General features: G+C 32.4%; 1 protein-coding gene across 1 annotated transcript; it reads right to left on the reverse strand.

Annotated features, from left to right (window-relative positions):
* Window positions 1-793: 793 nt before the first annotated feature.
* LOC122611086 (probable 2-oxoglutarate-dependent dioxygenase AOP1) lies at window positions 794-2,452 on the reverse strand. Its single transcript, XM_043784048.1, has 3 exons — window positions 2,061-2,452; window positions 1,285-1,606; window positions 794-1,130 (listed from the first exon to the last, which is right to left on the reverse strand). The coding sequence occupies exons 1-3, from the start codon at window positions 2,432-2,434 to the stop codon at window positions 882-884; spliced, it is 945 nt and encodes a 314-aa protein (XP_043639983.1). The 5' UTR covers window positions 2,435-2,452; the 3' UTR covers window positions 794-881.
* Window positions 2,453-14,945: the final 12,493 nt, after the last annotated feature.

The following is a 14,945-nucleotide window of genomic DNA, read 5'->3' on the forward strand; positions in this document are numbered from 1 at the left end:
ACTATATTTAGTGATCCATGTGTGATAATGATGAATCATCGGACATGAGTTCTATACGGTGTGCGTTTGGGGTACTAAAATGGTACATAGGACCAGAAGTTCCCAACCATTTAACCCCCCTCCTTTTTACAATTATTTTCTAGAGTATGTGAAAGAGAGACCTGAAAAATGATTATTGCAAGTTTGCAACAAAATATGAGTATATATACTCCATATAGGGTAAGGGTTCCCTCAAATTGTAGTAACTTGAGGGGTCAAGTTAATTAGAATAGGAAGAAAAAGTCAAATTTACTCCTTTAATTACAGCATTTATGCCTAATTTAAATTATTCAAACAGTCTACCTGTGTTTGTTATGAATATTTAAAATCTTGTATGTGTTCATACCAATTATAAGATCGTTTATTATAAGGATTCGAGCTTGATTAAGGTAAAGAATGAAAGAATCGGTATTTGTGTGAAATGATGAAAAAGCATGTCATGACACTTAGACTAAAGGGAGGGAGTGGAAGCAAGAAAGGACATACGTCATTAAGTTCATTTATATACTTGTATAACCTAACTAGATGGAGTTTATTACGGTGTACAAACGACTACCATCTTCCTTGATTCATAGAAATACCAAACAAAAACTGATAGGAGATTGACAATACATTGAAAAGAACAGAGATAAGAGACACAAATTGGACTCCATACATCAAGAAGAAACGTACAATAATACAATGGTAGTGATATTTGTACAACAAGTTTTAACCATTTACAACAATTACTGCATGACACAGTTGTACACTGTGTAATAAGTTTTATACCTTTGTTGTAGATAACTAAAACTTGTTGTAGGAATATCACTTCCCATAATACAAACTTGGTTAATATAGCTTTTTCATGCACCACAATAAGCCTTCAGAGCAGATGGGGCTCTTTGCCCGGCCTCTGTGTAGTAAAATTGAAGAAACTCAACATGATCGAATGGCTTGAAGAGTAAGGGATGTTCTTCATCCACAAGCTCTTCGGGTGCTTTAACCATATAACCAGCCTTCGGTATGGAAAATAATCCAAGAGAGTACCTTGCCTTCTCCCCACTCATCATCACTTGGTGATATGGTGAATGCAACAATCCGTTCGTCCATGCCTACAATTGTAACGCCTTACATGTTCATTATCGACTTATCGTTTTGCAATAATAATAGAAATCCTATTTCATGTCTAGTGACAATATGAATTGGAAACTTTGTTATAATTAACTCTTATGATTCAATGCTATGATTAATTAGTATAAGACGTACATAAAAGGAATCACCAATCATGACAATAAAGGAATCCGGAGAAGGCTGAATCTTGATCCAATTTCCTGATTTAGTTTGCACCTCCAGCCCATCAACTTGATTTTGATGCAAAATCGTAACAAAGTTCTTATCTGTATGAGCATTTAATCCTAGTTTTGAGTCGTTTGTTTGGGGCCCTTTATACTTCATGACGCGAAGCAAATAATTGGCGGAACCAATGTGTTCATCGACGTACTTATTCAATCCCAAACTCTCCAACACCATCTTTCTCACCATTTGATCAAGTTTCTGTAGTTTCTCCGCGAACTCTTGTATAGTCTTACTGCAGAGAGAAATAGTACTCTTGTATATATCAAGTTAAAACAATATAAATTAATGATATACATAAACGGATCAATTTCAAAGAAAACAAATATAGAGGTAATTACAAATAAAATAGTCAGCTAAAAAGTGTTAGGTATTGATAAATCATGAAGCCATCATGCATGATTAAATGGTTTTTTCTTTAATGCATCAAATTTATATACCTTTTTTATACACCTATGTTTTATGAATCCTCATTCATCAGTTTTACACGGTTGTGCTCTGTGAATCCTCGTACATCATTATGATTCATCTTGATCATGCATGATTCGATGGTCAAAATCATATCCTAATTGTTTTACTCTAATATAACTTGTTTTACACTAAGTAACATGTTTATTTAATCGAACGAGTTGGATAATGGATCTGCCTGTGCAACAAAAATTAGCAAATTAGATGTATATATACTATACCAAAATTTTGGGTTGCCTTCAGGCCACAAAATGTTGGTGAAGCTTTCAACATTTTCAAGAATTGGTGCGTCGTCAATGCCCATGCTCTCATAGAGTGGCACTTGCGGGTACTGACCAACATAGCCGTGAAAGGGCTTTGAGGATCGGTTTTTGAGTTTGGTTTGCAATGGGAGATCAAATAGTTGTTGCAATGACTCACACATGCATGTCTGGAGCTCCGGCGAGATACTAGCGACCTTTGTTTCAAAGCAACCAAATTCTTCTAGAGCTTGATGGACTTGCGATTTTGTTAAATCCCAATCAAGAGTGTTATTGTCTTGATCAATTTTCGAAAAATCTACAAAGGGAAGTCTTGGAGGAGTCTCACTACCCATATTTTTGATTTGTTTAAGAACTTGTTAAGAAGTTAATTATTACATATTTATGATATGTTCATTAGTCAAGTTATATAGACAACTTGTATCTGCAAACTCAACATCTCTAATAATCAATTATTGGCTTATTAGATAGGTAGTACTTATATTGTTATATAAAAAAAACGTTCCATCGTGAATCATAACATATATTTGATTATAAGTTGAATTGTCTTGTTGTGTAAAATTTGATTGCATCTAATCGAAAAGAATCTTGCTACTGTAAATAATTTGTCTTGCCTTCATATTTATTATTGGCTTCCAGATTTGTGTTTTGTTATTTTGTTTTGATATATATATGTGTACGATAAGCTTGTTTATATTTCTATGATGAGTTTAGTGTACTTGAAGGTGACTAATTTAATTAGTGACAATTGACTCATTGGTCAGCTAATTATAGTCTTGTATCCATATAGTTACATTGGCTAATTTTTAATTGAGTTACCTTCTTTCCCGGTCAATCAAGACCAAATCTTTACGTGACCTGTTAGCTGTGGATGTCCCGTGCTTGACCCGGAACTATTTGATCCATATCCGTCAAGATCAATCCAACATTCACCCCCTAAATTTTCCTTCATCTCAATGTCAGTTGTTACTTTTTCCCCCTTGCTTCCTGTTCTAACTTGTAGTCTTTCTTGCGCCTGGCTACAAATCATTCTTGTTAAACTTATATTTGCTTTGGTTCAAACCAATAGTTTCTCTCTTGTTTTGAAGATTCTTGCTCACATGCTACAACTTACTTGCTTACAATATATCTTTCTAAACTGGCTGCTTTTTTTTTTCCCGCTTAATCCACATTGGATTTCATGTTACTTAACCAATAAGATGAGCCATCATGACCCATTAATTAGATGCTAAATAAACTACATGGCTGGTTTTGGTCTATCTCTTTTTCATGTAAACACCTTCCGTCCGATCGGTTCACGATTTGGTTAATGTGCTCTTTTGGTCTTTGGTTCAAGGTCTTTCTTTCTTTACGAACAACCCAGGCCCGTCTAATTCATTCTTTCTTTCGGATTGATGCTTCCTTTTTTGTAACGCCCTAATTTTTAAACGGTAATATTTTAAGTATGATATTATATTTTAAAGTTAATAGAGATAAATGAGTTATTTCCTTATAAATATTTTAGCTCTTATATATAGAAAATATTAGATAAACAATAGTGGATTAAGTATAACTAGCAGTATTTAATACCTTAATTTAATTAAAACAACATTTACATTTTGGAAACCTCCTGAAAGTTTTGTGGGTGTGTGTGGTCGAGACTTTCACCGCCAAAGAAGAGAAAAAAAGGAAAGGGATAAATAAGTCATTTCCTTATAAATATTTTAGCTCTTATATATAGAAAATATTAGATAAACAATAGTGGATTAAGTATAACTAGCAGTATTTAATACCTTAATTTAATTAAAACAACATTTACATTTTGGAAACCTCCTGGAAGTTTTGTTGGTGTGTGTGGTCGAGACTTTCACCGCCAAAGAAGAGAAAAAAAGAAAAGAAACAGCGAACAAGATGAAGTTGATGGATCTTTATTAATATTATACCAGTTCATTTTTCTTTCCATTATAATTAGATCTCTAATTCTACAAAAATATATCCTTGAATGATTTGGAAGGAGCATGAAAAATTTTATTTAGGGTTCATCATAAAAGAATTGAGGATTTCAAGTGTAACTAGTATCTATAGTTAATTTAAGTGAAGGTAAAATTAATGATAAGTGTTAATATTATATGTTTAACACATGATGATAATAAAATTATTATCATCATTTTTTTAAAAATTTGTATAGAAACCCATAATATTGTAATTGTTATTGTTGTTTTTGGCTAACTAGAATTGGAATTGAAATTTAGATTGGAGATAACAAATTAATATTGTCAAGTGATAGTATAGTAAAGTTATATTATGTACTTGAGAATTTTATAAAAAAAGTGTATTATGTATTTGGTCAAACACAACTGGGCTAGTTGGAAAGATAAGTAAGCTATATAAGTAATTATGTATTTTGCAATTGTAATAGGTTTTGAGTTTGAGTTATCTTAAGGAATATTTGCAGGTTATCGTTAATAAGGTGAGTACAAAGTATCTTTGTGTTTGTAGAAAAGACTACAAGAATTGGCGTTTGTCCATTTCTTGTAGGTAGTTAGACTACAAGGGTTGGCATTGTCCATTCTTGTAGATAGTTTAAGTTAAAACTACAAGAGTTGATTTTATGTTTAACTCTTGTAGGTAGAGTTTCAAACTACAAGAGTTGACTTTTGGTTTAACTCTTGTAGGTAGAGTCAATTAGTAGCTATGGATCCATATGCTTGTTAGTTAGCTAGTACAAGTAGTTCAAGTTATATGTTAAAGTGTTAAGATTGTGCTAGCCCAAGATAATAGATAAAATGATAGCTTGCATAATTGTCTTTTGTACTCACTAAGCAAAATTGTTTATCTTTTTAGTTGTTTATATTTTATAGGCTCAAGTGGATCAAAGGACAAAGCCAAGCTGGAGTAATTAGCTAGAGCTTTTGAAGTGAAGGTAGTATAATTTTGGTGTTAGTTAATCCCTTTACTAGCCAAGCTCTTGATCAAATATTTTGAAAAATGTTGCCTTTTGGATGTAACTTGATCACGTTTAAGTTTCGAAATCTTTTTGGTCAAATTGTAAAGTTATGGTTGTAATATGTCTTGGTTGTGAGTATTAGACTAGTTTGTATGCTCTAGTCAAAATGAATTTTGACATGTAATGGTATCTTTAAAGTTGTGTGTAGTAAGTTTGATAGTTAAACTAGTTTGAAAATATAAGCTGGATACATGATTTTACGGATAGGTCATGCCAAAAGTTTTTAAAAATAAGAAGTCAAATCAAATAAGTTGTCATTTTGTGTTTGGGTCATTTCAAGTGGTATCAGAGTTTTGGTTTAAGGGATTTAGGTATTCGATCATTATAGACTAGAATGACTAAGCTTAAACCATAGTATGTGACTTGCTGTAAGTGAGATAAGTTGTTCTATATTAGAGTATGAAAGTATTTAATGAAGTTAACTTAAGGAATTGTAATATATAATCTTAATAATGACTGCAACATTATTACGATCATATATTAAACATCTTATGTTAAAGGCGTTAAATATGGAAGTTCTTTAATATGAGCTTTAGAGGTCAAGACCTTGTAGTTGCTATAATTGCATTTGATGATGTAGGATTATAAAAATTCGTGAAGTTAATAGATTGTTTGAACTTTCAGATGGAAACTACTAATCAGGATTTAGGTGGCCAAGTCATCATGATGCGGGCGTAAAACATCATTCTAGTGACGATGAACAGGTTGATGCTAATGATGATAGTATCTCAGCTCAGATAGGACGAGCCCTTCAGAATTTCACACCTTACTTTACTCGTCAAATTCAGGATACTGTGCAAAACACCATTACTAGTGACATAACTACTATGATCAAAGAACATGTTTCTCTAGTTGTCAGGAGGAGTTTGATAAACGTTTACCTCAAACTCAGGGAGGCCAGTCTAATGCTCAAACCGTGGGGAATGAGAAATGGTGTTTTGCACAATATATGATGGGGATCCTGATCCCATTGTTAGTACTAATTGGATATCTAAGATCGAGGGTGCTTTCAGAATTACTAAATGTCGTTTTGAGTTAAAGACGATCTATGGTGCGAGTATGTTATGAACAAATTAAAGTCAAAGGCGAGACTTTCATTTCTACCTTGTCTTAGGATGATTTTAAACAAGAATTCTGTAAGTCTTTCCAACCTGAAGCAGAAATTGCTAAACTTCGCGCTGAGTTTTTAACTACACCTCAGGGGTCATTAGACCTGAATTCTTTTAAAACTCAGGTTCTGAATAAAGCTCAATTCTTCCTAGAGTATCTCAATAGCGATGATTTGCTTAAAGAACATTTTCATAGGCTACTCTGTAAAGATCTGCGGGAACGCATTAGTCTTGTGTAGATGAAGTCTTTTACTAAATTATACAATGTTGCCAAGGCTTTGAAGTGGAGCAAGCACGGAGTGAAGATCTACATCAGAAAAGAAAGTTTGAGCATACTAGTTCTTCCAGCAAGAAGTTTAACGGAAGTGACACGCCAATGGGGAACCAACATAGAAGTGGAAATTCTCCCCGTTGTGATATTTGTGGGAGGATGCATTCAGGCTAATATCGGGCTAATTCAGAAAACTGTTATAATTGTGGGCTGCCAGGCCATTTCATGAAAGACTGCAAGTTTCAACCAGGGAATGTGACACCGGGGAAAGTGACAGTTTGTTTTCATTGCTTTAAGGCAGATCACAGGAAGAGTTCTTGTCCTTCTTTATCGAAGGAGGAAAAGAAAGCTAAATTAAGGAAAGAAACCGAAAGAAGATTAGCAAAGATGACAGGGGCTCAAAAGGGGAGAGCTTTTCATATTTCAGTTGATGAGGCGAAACAGGCATCAGATGTTCTGTCAGGTACCTTTCTGGTGAATTCTAAACCTGCTAAAGTTTTATTCAACTCTGATGCAAATCGTTGTTTTGTAGCATCTATATTCTCCCATTATCTTATGAAATCCCCATCTAAATTAGATTCACCCTTAGAAGTAGAAATTCCTCATAATGAAAAGTTACTTCTTTATGATGTGTATTGGGATTGTGAACTAGTTATTGATTCTAAAGGTTTTAAAGTCGAATTAATTCCGATGATCTTGGGTGAGTTTGATGTTATCATAGGAATGGATTGGCTTGGGTTACATAAAGCCAACATTTCTTGTGATGATAAAAGCGTCCATCTTAAGGCTCCTAGTGGGAAAGATATGGTTGTCTACGGAGAGAGACAATATCCTTTATCTATATGTACTTATGCTCGTGCTCGTCGTCATATTTCTCATGGGTGTCAAGCCTATTTAGCTCATGTTATTGATTCTAGAAAAGAGCTAAAGTCTTTGCAAGAAATTCCAATTTTAACTTTGAAAAACTTCTTTTCATGCTACAGTCGAAATGATCAACAAAACTTTGTATGCAATTTGTTCCCCTAAATTAATAAACAATCAAATAATAAAATATACTGTATGAAAGTTAGAAAATAAAAAGGACTAGCGTGCAATTGGCTTAGACAAAAGGGTTTCAAATAAATTATGTACCACTTTATAAAGATATGAACGAATTGTGATGTTTCACAGTAGATCAGAGTATCAAAGTGATGTCAGGTACCAAAGTCAAGGGCTTTTATTTCATTGCTTGGTTTACAAAAAGCCACGTCAAAAGGCTAGAAGTGTAAGGACTCTGGTTTAGACCTTTGCCAACCCAAGACACCATCTTTCCTCTTCCCCACTGTCACATCAGTTTTTCTCTCTCTTAAATTATCTCTTCTTCACTCATTACCAACCATACCTCTTCTTCACATCTTTCTCATTTCTTCCACAACTTAAAATAAAACATTATATTAATAAAAATACAATAACTAATAAAAATAAATCATTACATCATTAAATATGTTAAGATTTTATTTTAAAAAAACCATCATGTTTATAAAAAAATATTTGACTTTTTAGAATATAAAAGTAAATATGAAAAACTGTTAACTCTTAAACTCCTAGGGACTAAGTTATTAACTCTTAAAACTTATAGGGACTAAAGCTATTAATTCCTAAAATTTGTCTCTATCTTTCTCAATGCTCCTCCTTCAACTTTATATATAATATATACAATACAATGTGTATATGTATATATCTATCGTTCGTAAAACAAAAACTTTTAAAAAAATGAAAACCCTTTTTCAATTTAAAGATTTTGGACCCCACACACAAGCCACCACTCCGTCCTTCCCCTTCGACGGATCGAAGGCTTCCATCGATGGATCGAAGGCTTCCATCGACGACCTCCACGAAGCCACCCCTGCCAACGGAGTCCTCATCGACGAGCCTCACGAAGGAGGTGTCGACGGACCGTTGGCACCGACCTTATAAATTTTATCAGGGGGAGGGAATACTAGTCGGGTAGGGGCTCGTGTTCGATGAAACCAATTGGTAACACTGCTGCAACCATTCGGGTAAGACTCGGGCAAGAGATTTCGGGTAGCAAATCGATTTTGGAAGCCGATGCTTGGGTTGTAAGTATGACCGTTGAAAAGCTTTGTGTCTAATGTAGAATATGATGGAATAACACCTTTGCTTCTTTCTTTTTTTTTTCTTTTTTTCTTGGTTTTCATGATATACTAATAAATATACATATATTATATAGATATGGTTTTTTTTTTTTGCAGCACATGTCTAATGTAGAAAATGATAGAATTTTCCACTTTCACTCATTCATATTTGGTTCCTCCATTCTTATAAATATATTCTTTTAATTTTCAATTATTCATGTTTGTTTTTCGCTTTTATTATTCTTAAACTAATAATGTAATGTTTACTTTTACTTAATGAATTGTTTTAAGTTAATATTTATATAGTTAATATATTTATGTAACAAAAAATAAAAAAGAAAAAGAAATTAGGTAAATTTAATGAATTGGGTATGTATTGCCTATGATTTGGGTAAAAATTGGGTAGAATTGGGTAGTTTTGAGTTGGAAGATTTGATTGGAGGATGGATTGGGTAAGTTTGCTTAGTTGAGTAGTACTCCCTCCCCCCACAAACTTCTATAGATGAACTTTTAAAAATTTGTGGGCCCTTTGACATGTGTGGGCCTAACTCTCTTGCACCTAATGCACCCCCTTATGGCCGGCCTAGGCATCGTAAACTTATGTTCTTCATATAATCGAATAAGGGGTACCTCATTGTAACATCTCAAAAATTTAAGATAACTATAATATATTAGTTTTCAGTACTATAAATTAATTAACTTAATGGTATATAATTAATATTTATACACATCTATCAAGTATTGAGATTATTTGCTAGCAGATAAATAAAAGAAAGAATAAAATGACAAGTATCAGTTTTTAGAGGGTTAAATATGGATGATGAGGCTTCTTTATAGCTAAGAAAGGTAGTTCTTGTATAAAGAATAAAACCTCTTATGAGTTTTTCACACTCGCAAAAAGACTAGTGTGTGTAAATATGGTGTAGCAGGCTGTCTATGTGTGACGCGTCATTTAGGGTAGCTCAGTCGGTAAATTAAGATGGAGATTAAAAATGATAGCCAACCTTAATTCACAGATTATTAAGGTGAAAATTCTTCATTCAATTAAAGCAAGGTTAGGGTTTATGTTCATAAAAAACCCCCAAATTAATGTGTTTTGGGTTCGAAGATAAAATTGATACAAATGATAATAAAACATGTTTATAAAAGTATATTTGGTAGGATTCTAAAAGAAAGAGTTCATTTTTGTATGTAAATTTGAAGTTATGATTTAGTAAAGTTTATAGATGATTTCACGCATGATTAGTTGAAAGATTTTATCGTAATGATTTGTTTTCTAGAATGCTTTAACCAATCACTCTGATCAAAAATAGCTAGAGTTTGACAAGAGAAAAATCATAGAAAATTGTTATAGTTAGCATAGTGTTAAGACTAGTTAAACGCCATGATTGTATAAATTGAAATGGAAAACTTTAACCTCACGTGTATTGTTGACTTTTTAAGTAGTGAACATATTAGTTTTCTTATATGATATATGTGACATGTTTTGTACATGTTTTTACTTTTCCAGCCAATGAAGGTAAAACCATATTCAAGTATTTGTTGTACATGTTTTTACTTTTCGAGCCAATGAAGATAAAACCATATTCAAGTACTTGCTCAACGGGCTTTTAAGGTGAGTAAACGGATAGAATAGAATGATAGGTAATATCCAGAATGCATCCAGATATGTATGAGAGTATGTACCTATCGCATTATTAGAATGTTAATTTATACGAGATGGATCTAGATATCTCTCGTATGGGTATGGCATATGTTATATATATATATATATATATATATATATATATATTTGAATGCATAAAATTACTAAAAATTATAGAATAGAAATAATGGGTAGTACTCGGAATGCATATAGACATGCATCAGGGTACATATCTATTATATTTTAGAAGGTAACCCCATATAGGATCAATCCAGATATCTCTCCTATGGGGTAGGCCACATGTTTTATGTACGTTAAAGTACATTTACAAAATTGTTAGAAAAGAAATTCCTTATATGTTAGAATATGTGTCTGAATATGTTTCAAACTATGCTCAGAATACATATCTGAATGTGATTCAGATTATGTTCTAGAATAGATATTAGAATATGCATTCATTTTACAATATAGATCCCGTTTACTCACTAAGTAGTCGTATTTACCGTTTTATATTATTCTTTTTAGGTATGTAAAGTGGCTTTAATGACAAAAAAAAATCTTGAACCCTTATTTGATATCAATGTTCGCCCTTTTGTGAAAGTTATAAAGTTTCAAATAAATATTATGTGTTTATTGTCATTTTCAAACTAAAAACAAATCGAGTCATGTAAAGTTTGGTTGAATCTAGTTTGCTGGTTGTCAAATTTAAGTTGGTTGTCAAATTTATGTTATATTTTGTCGCAAGTAGTGACATGGTCATTATAGCTTGAACTTTCTGAAAGTTGTTAAAACTTTAAATAATTTTGCCAAATTCAAAAATAAATAAAGAAAAATTTACGGGCGTTACAAGTGGTATCAGAGCGCAGTTTAAGAGATTTAAGTCTACCAGCAGTTTGGTACTTAAACTTAAACCGAATTATTAGCTAGTTAAAAGATCTTTATAAAACTGTTCATTCTCTTTTATGTAGAAATTAAATGTTTCCGCTTATATGATAGTAAAGTATAGTCTATATATGTATTGCCTTTAGTTAGGATATTGAAATACATACTCACTAAGCAGCATGGTTGGATCAGTGGTAAACACTCTGGCCTCTGGAGACCGAGGTCATAGGTTCAATCCTCATCCCACGCAAAGGTTGGAGGGCATTTTTTACCATTTCGGTAGAACATGGAAGCAGCCTCTCTACTTAAATAGATGTAAGGTTTGCCTACAACTTAACCTCCCTCATACACCGTCGAGGTATTGGGGCTCAAAACCCGCGGGAGGCGGCATTGAGCAGTTCCTATATTGAAATACATACTCACTATGCTAAAGGCAATTATGTAGAACTCTATCAGATTATAGCAAAGTTAGTTGCCTTGTAGAGTTATATTAGATATATATGTAGAATTTGTTGTCCTTAATTTATAATAGAATTACTAGAACATAGTTAAAGTGTAATTAGCTTTAAAGATGACTCGACAATGAGGTATGTGTATAGTGCAGTCATAGCTTGAAATTAGAAAAGATCGAATGCTGAAAAAGTAGTAAAATGCATAAACTGAATTCTATCTATATATATATATATATATAATGGTAAAGTTATAGCTGGAACTGGGTAAAGTACATGTAAATCTATATAGAAAGTTATTTTGTCGAGTTGGGGAAAGCCCACTCATATTATAATAGTAAACTAATAGCAATCAAGTTAGGGCAAACCCATAAAAGTAGTTGATAAAAGTATTTTAAGTGTGGGGGCGTTTAAGACGCCATCATGGTAAATTTTGGGGTAAGAGTCCGACTAAAGACTCTAAATTAAGCGCTTTCTGGAGGTAACCCGTATCTTTATTTTATTTTTGTTTTCTTGATTTATTTAGTTTTATTTTTGCATTTAGAATTTCTTATATTAAAAAATCCAAAAAAATTTGAATAATGAAAAATCCAAAAAGATTTTTGTTTTTAGTTTAGTTTGTCTCTTTTTCGTATTTAGAATTTTACTATTATTTTTAGTTTTTTTTTATGTTGGTATGTTTAATCTGTTTCAGGAGTGTGTTTAGAACTTTAAGGATAAATGCGGTCGAGATGCAAATAGTTTATACTATTTTTGGATCAACCGAGCATTCGGAGCACACACATTAAACCCGAGAAGTTTCATGTTTTTTATTCTTTTATTTACCTTTTCCTATTTCCCATAGTTTTCATTGGTTATTTGTACATTGAGGGTAATGTACAATTCAAGTGTGGGGGGAGAGGTAAATAGGAAAAAGCCGGGATATTTTGGGTAAAATTTGAAACTTTTGCTTGTTTGTCCTTATAGTTTAATTACTTTTGTCATATAGATTTAATCATACTTAGTAAGTAATTAAACTAATTCCTTTGATCAAAATTTTAAGATGTGAAATGTGTTTTGAATGATTAATTGGGCAAATCCCTTCTGGATTGATAACATTGCTAGCACACTTATATCCCAAAACACCAAATATGTAAGCTCTTGATTCATTTATAAATATGCTAGGTGTTATGGTTTTGGTTTGGTTGGCCTTGTAAATTTGTCCCTCTTATAGGCTTTTAGATTTATTCAAGAGTAAGGGTTCTAATTTGAACTTTGAACTATGATGTGTAAGTTTGAGGTTAATTCATTCCATTTCTGGATTATTTCTTCTTTGATATGAGTGTGCTGGTGATTGTGTTGATTCTAGAACTTGTCCTAGTTGATCATTTTGAGATCGCAAATGAGATCACTTCGGTGATATAGGTGTAACTAGATGATAAAGAGGCAAATTTAGGATTTAACCGTGTTTTCTTTGTTTATTCACCCCTTATTATGTTTATCATTGTTTAACCATGTGTTTTGTGCATGTATTTTAGTAGCTAATCACATTGGTTAGTGAATATCCTTTGTTTAACCCGTGTTGCACTTATTTTTAGTGCAAGATACACTTAGAAAACTTGTTGAACCTCGCATTTTCATTTGTGTGAAATCTACCTAAATATGTAACCTATCCTCACCATACTGATAGTCAAAATCCATGGTTGGTCATTAATTGCCTATGCTAGTTGGATGGTTTGGGGTTGTCTTGGTTGTGCCGGGTTGGTATATTCTCTATTGTTGGGGGTAGATTAATTTCGTCATGATTTTAGATAAAGTCTAGATTATTCATTTTAGAATGTTATTTATGATTTGTCAATATGTTTTAAAGTTCAAAAAGGGGGTACCAATTAGGCAGGGTAAAAGTAGTTCATTAAAAAAAAGAATAGAAAAATTGAAAAACAAAATATATATATATATATATATATATATAAAAGAAAGAAAAACGAACTTGGACTGTCAGTTAGTATTTTCCATATTTTCGGCAAATCAAATTAGGTTGGTAAGTTAGTTTAAACCAACAAAATCTTAAATGTTAAATGTTTATTTAAGTTGGTATGTTTATTAGACCAACTAAAAGGTTCTTTGATGATTATAATTTTCATTTTGGATTGGCAATGTTCTTTTAAGCCAAAAATGGTAAGTATTGGTTGTTAGAAGTCGTTTTGAATGTCATGCACCACAATGGTGTCAGTTTTTATCGGTCTATTGGGGGAGTAGTGTCGGAATAACGTCTTTTGGGCTTTGAATAGATGGCAACTAGTGATATGGGTTATGTTGGACTAGACTATAATGTAAAACTTTGTTAATTGTTGTGTTATTTCCTTTTAACACTAATTATATCCCAAAATTCCAAACACAATTTTAATGACCCTTGTAAGCCTTCAGAATTGTACATTACAGCCGTGTAAAGACTTCTTTTGATAGTTGTGCTTGGTGCTTACGCCTTGACGGTGGAGATTTGATTCTAGAGCAAGCCTATGGTAAAATAGTATGCATCCTGACTAGGCTTTGAGTGATTGATACAATATCTCAACCCCAGTAGTTTGTTAGTTGGAGTAGGTTAGTTCAGATATTTTTCTCTCATTTGTTTTCGAGACTTGTAGATCATTCAAATATTGTGAAACATTTCAATTTTTATTTAAGATTAAAACTGCTTAACCATCTTTTATGTATTCTAGCTATAATGGTTTAGTTTCTTTTTGATAATTGTCATGTTCTTGCGATCATGAACCAAAGGAATGTTTGTGGTGAAATCTAAATTTGCTTGACGACAAGCAAAATTTAAGTGTGGGGGAATTTGATATCGCTTATTTTAGACATATATATTTTATGCGATATCATCTTTTTTATGTTTGAATAATTATTATTATATAGACTTTTATACTTAAAATGTGATTTATTTGGATTATAGGTCTATAAGATGAGATATGATGAGAGTAAATCAATTGGAGCTCAAAAGAGCTCCAAAAGACGATAAATGTGACATATGTTGAGCTCGGCTAGCTGATCATCCATCACAGGATACTCAAAAGAATATTATTATTATTATTATTATTATTATTATTATTAAATGGTGTAAATGGGCCAAGAATAATTAAAAGGAGATGTGGGCTGGACTAGAACAATCAAAGAATTAAGAGGAAGATTGGGCCGAAGCCTTTTTGGGCCTGCATTGCGTGAAGTTAGAAGAAGAAAAGGAAACAGTGAAGTCGGCAAGAAGAAACAGAAACCAAAAAGAATTTGGACTTTTTGGTCCTTGTGAGGTCGGCTACAAAATCTATATATTATATAAGATTGAGGTGCTTGGGAGAAGAACAGACAATTTACAACTTAGATATCGAAATTAAT

This window comes from Erigeron canadensis, chromosome 8 (genome assembly GCF_010389155.1).
Source record: "Erigeron canadensis isolate Cc75 chromosome 8, C_canadensis_v1, whole genome shotgun sequence".
Lineage (NCBI taxonomy): Eukaryota > Viridiplantae > Streptophyta > Magnoliopsida > Asterales > Asteraceae > Erigeron > Erigeron canadensis.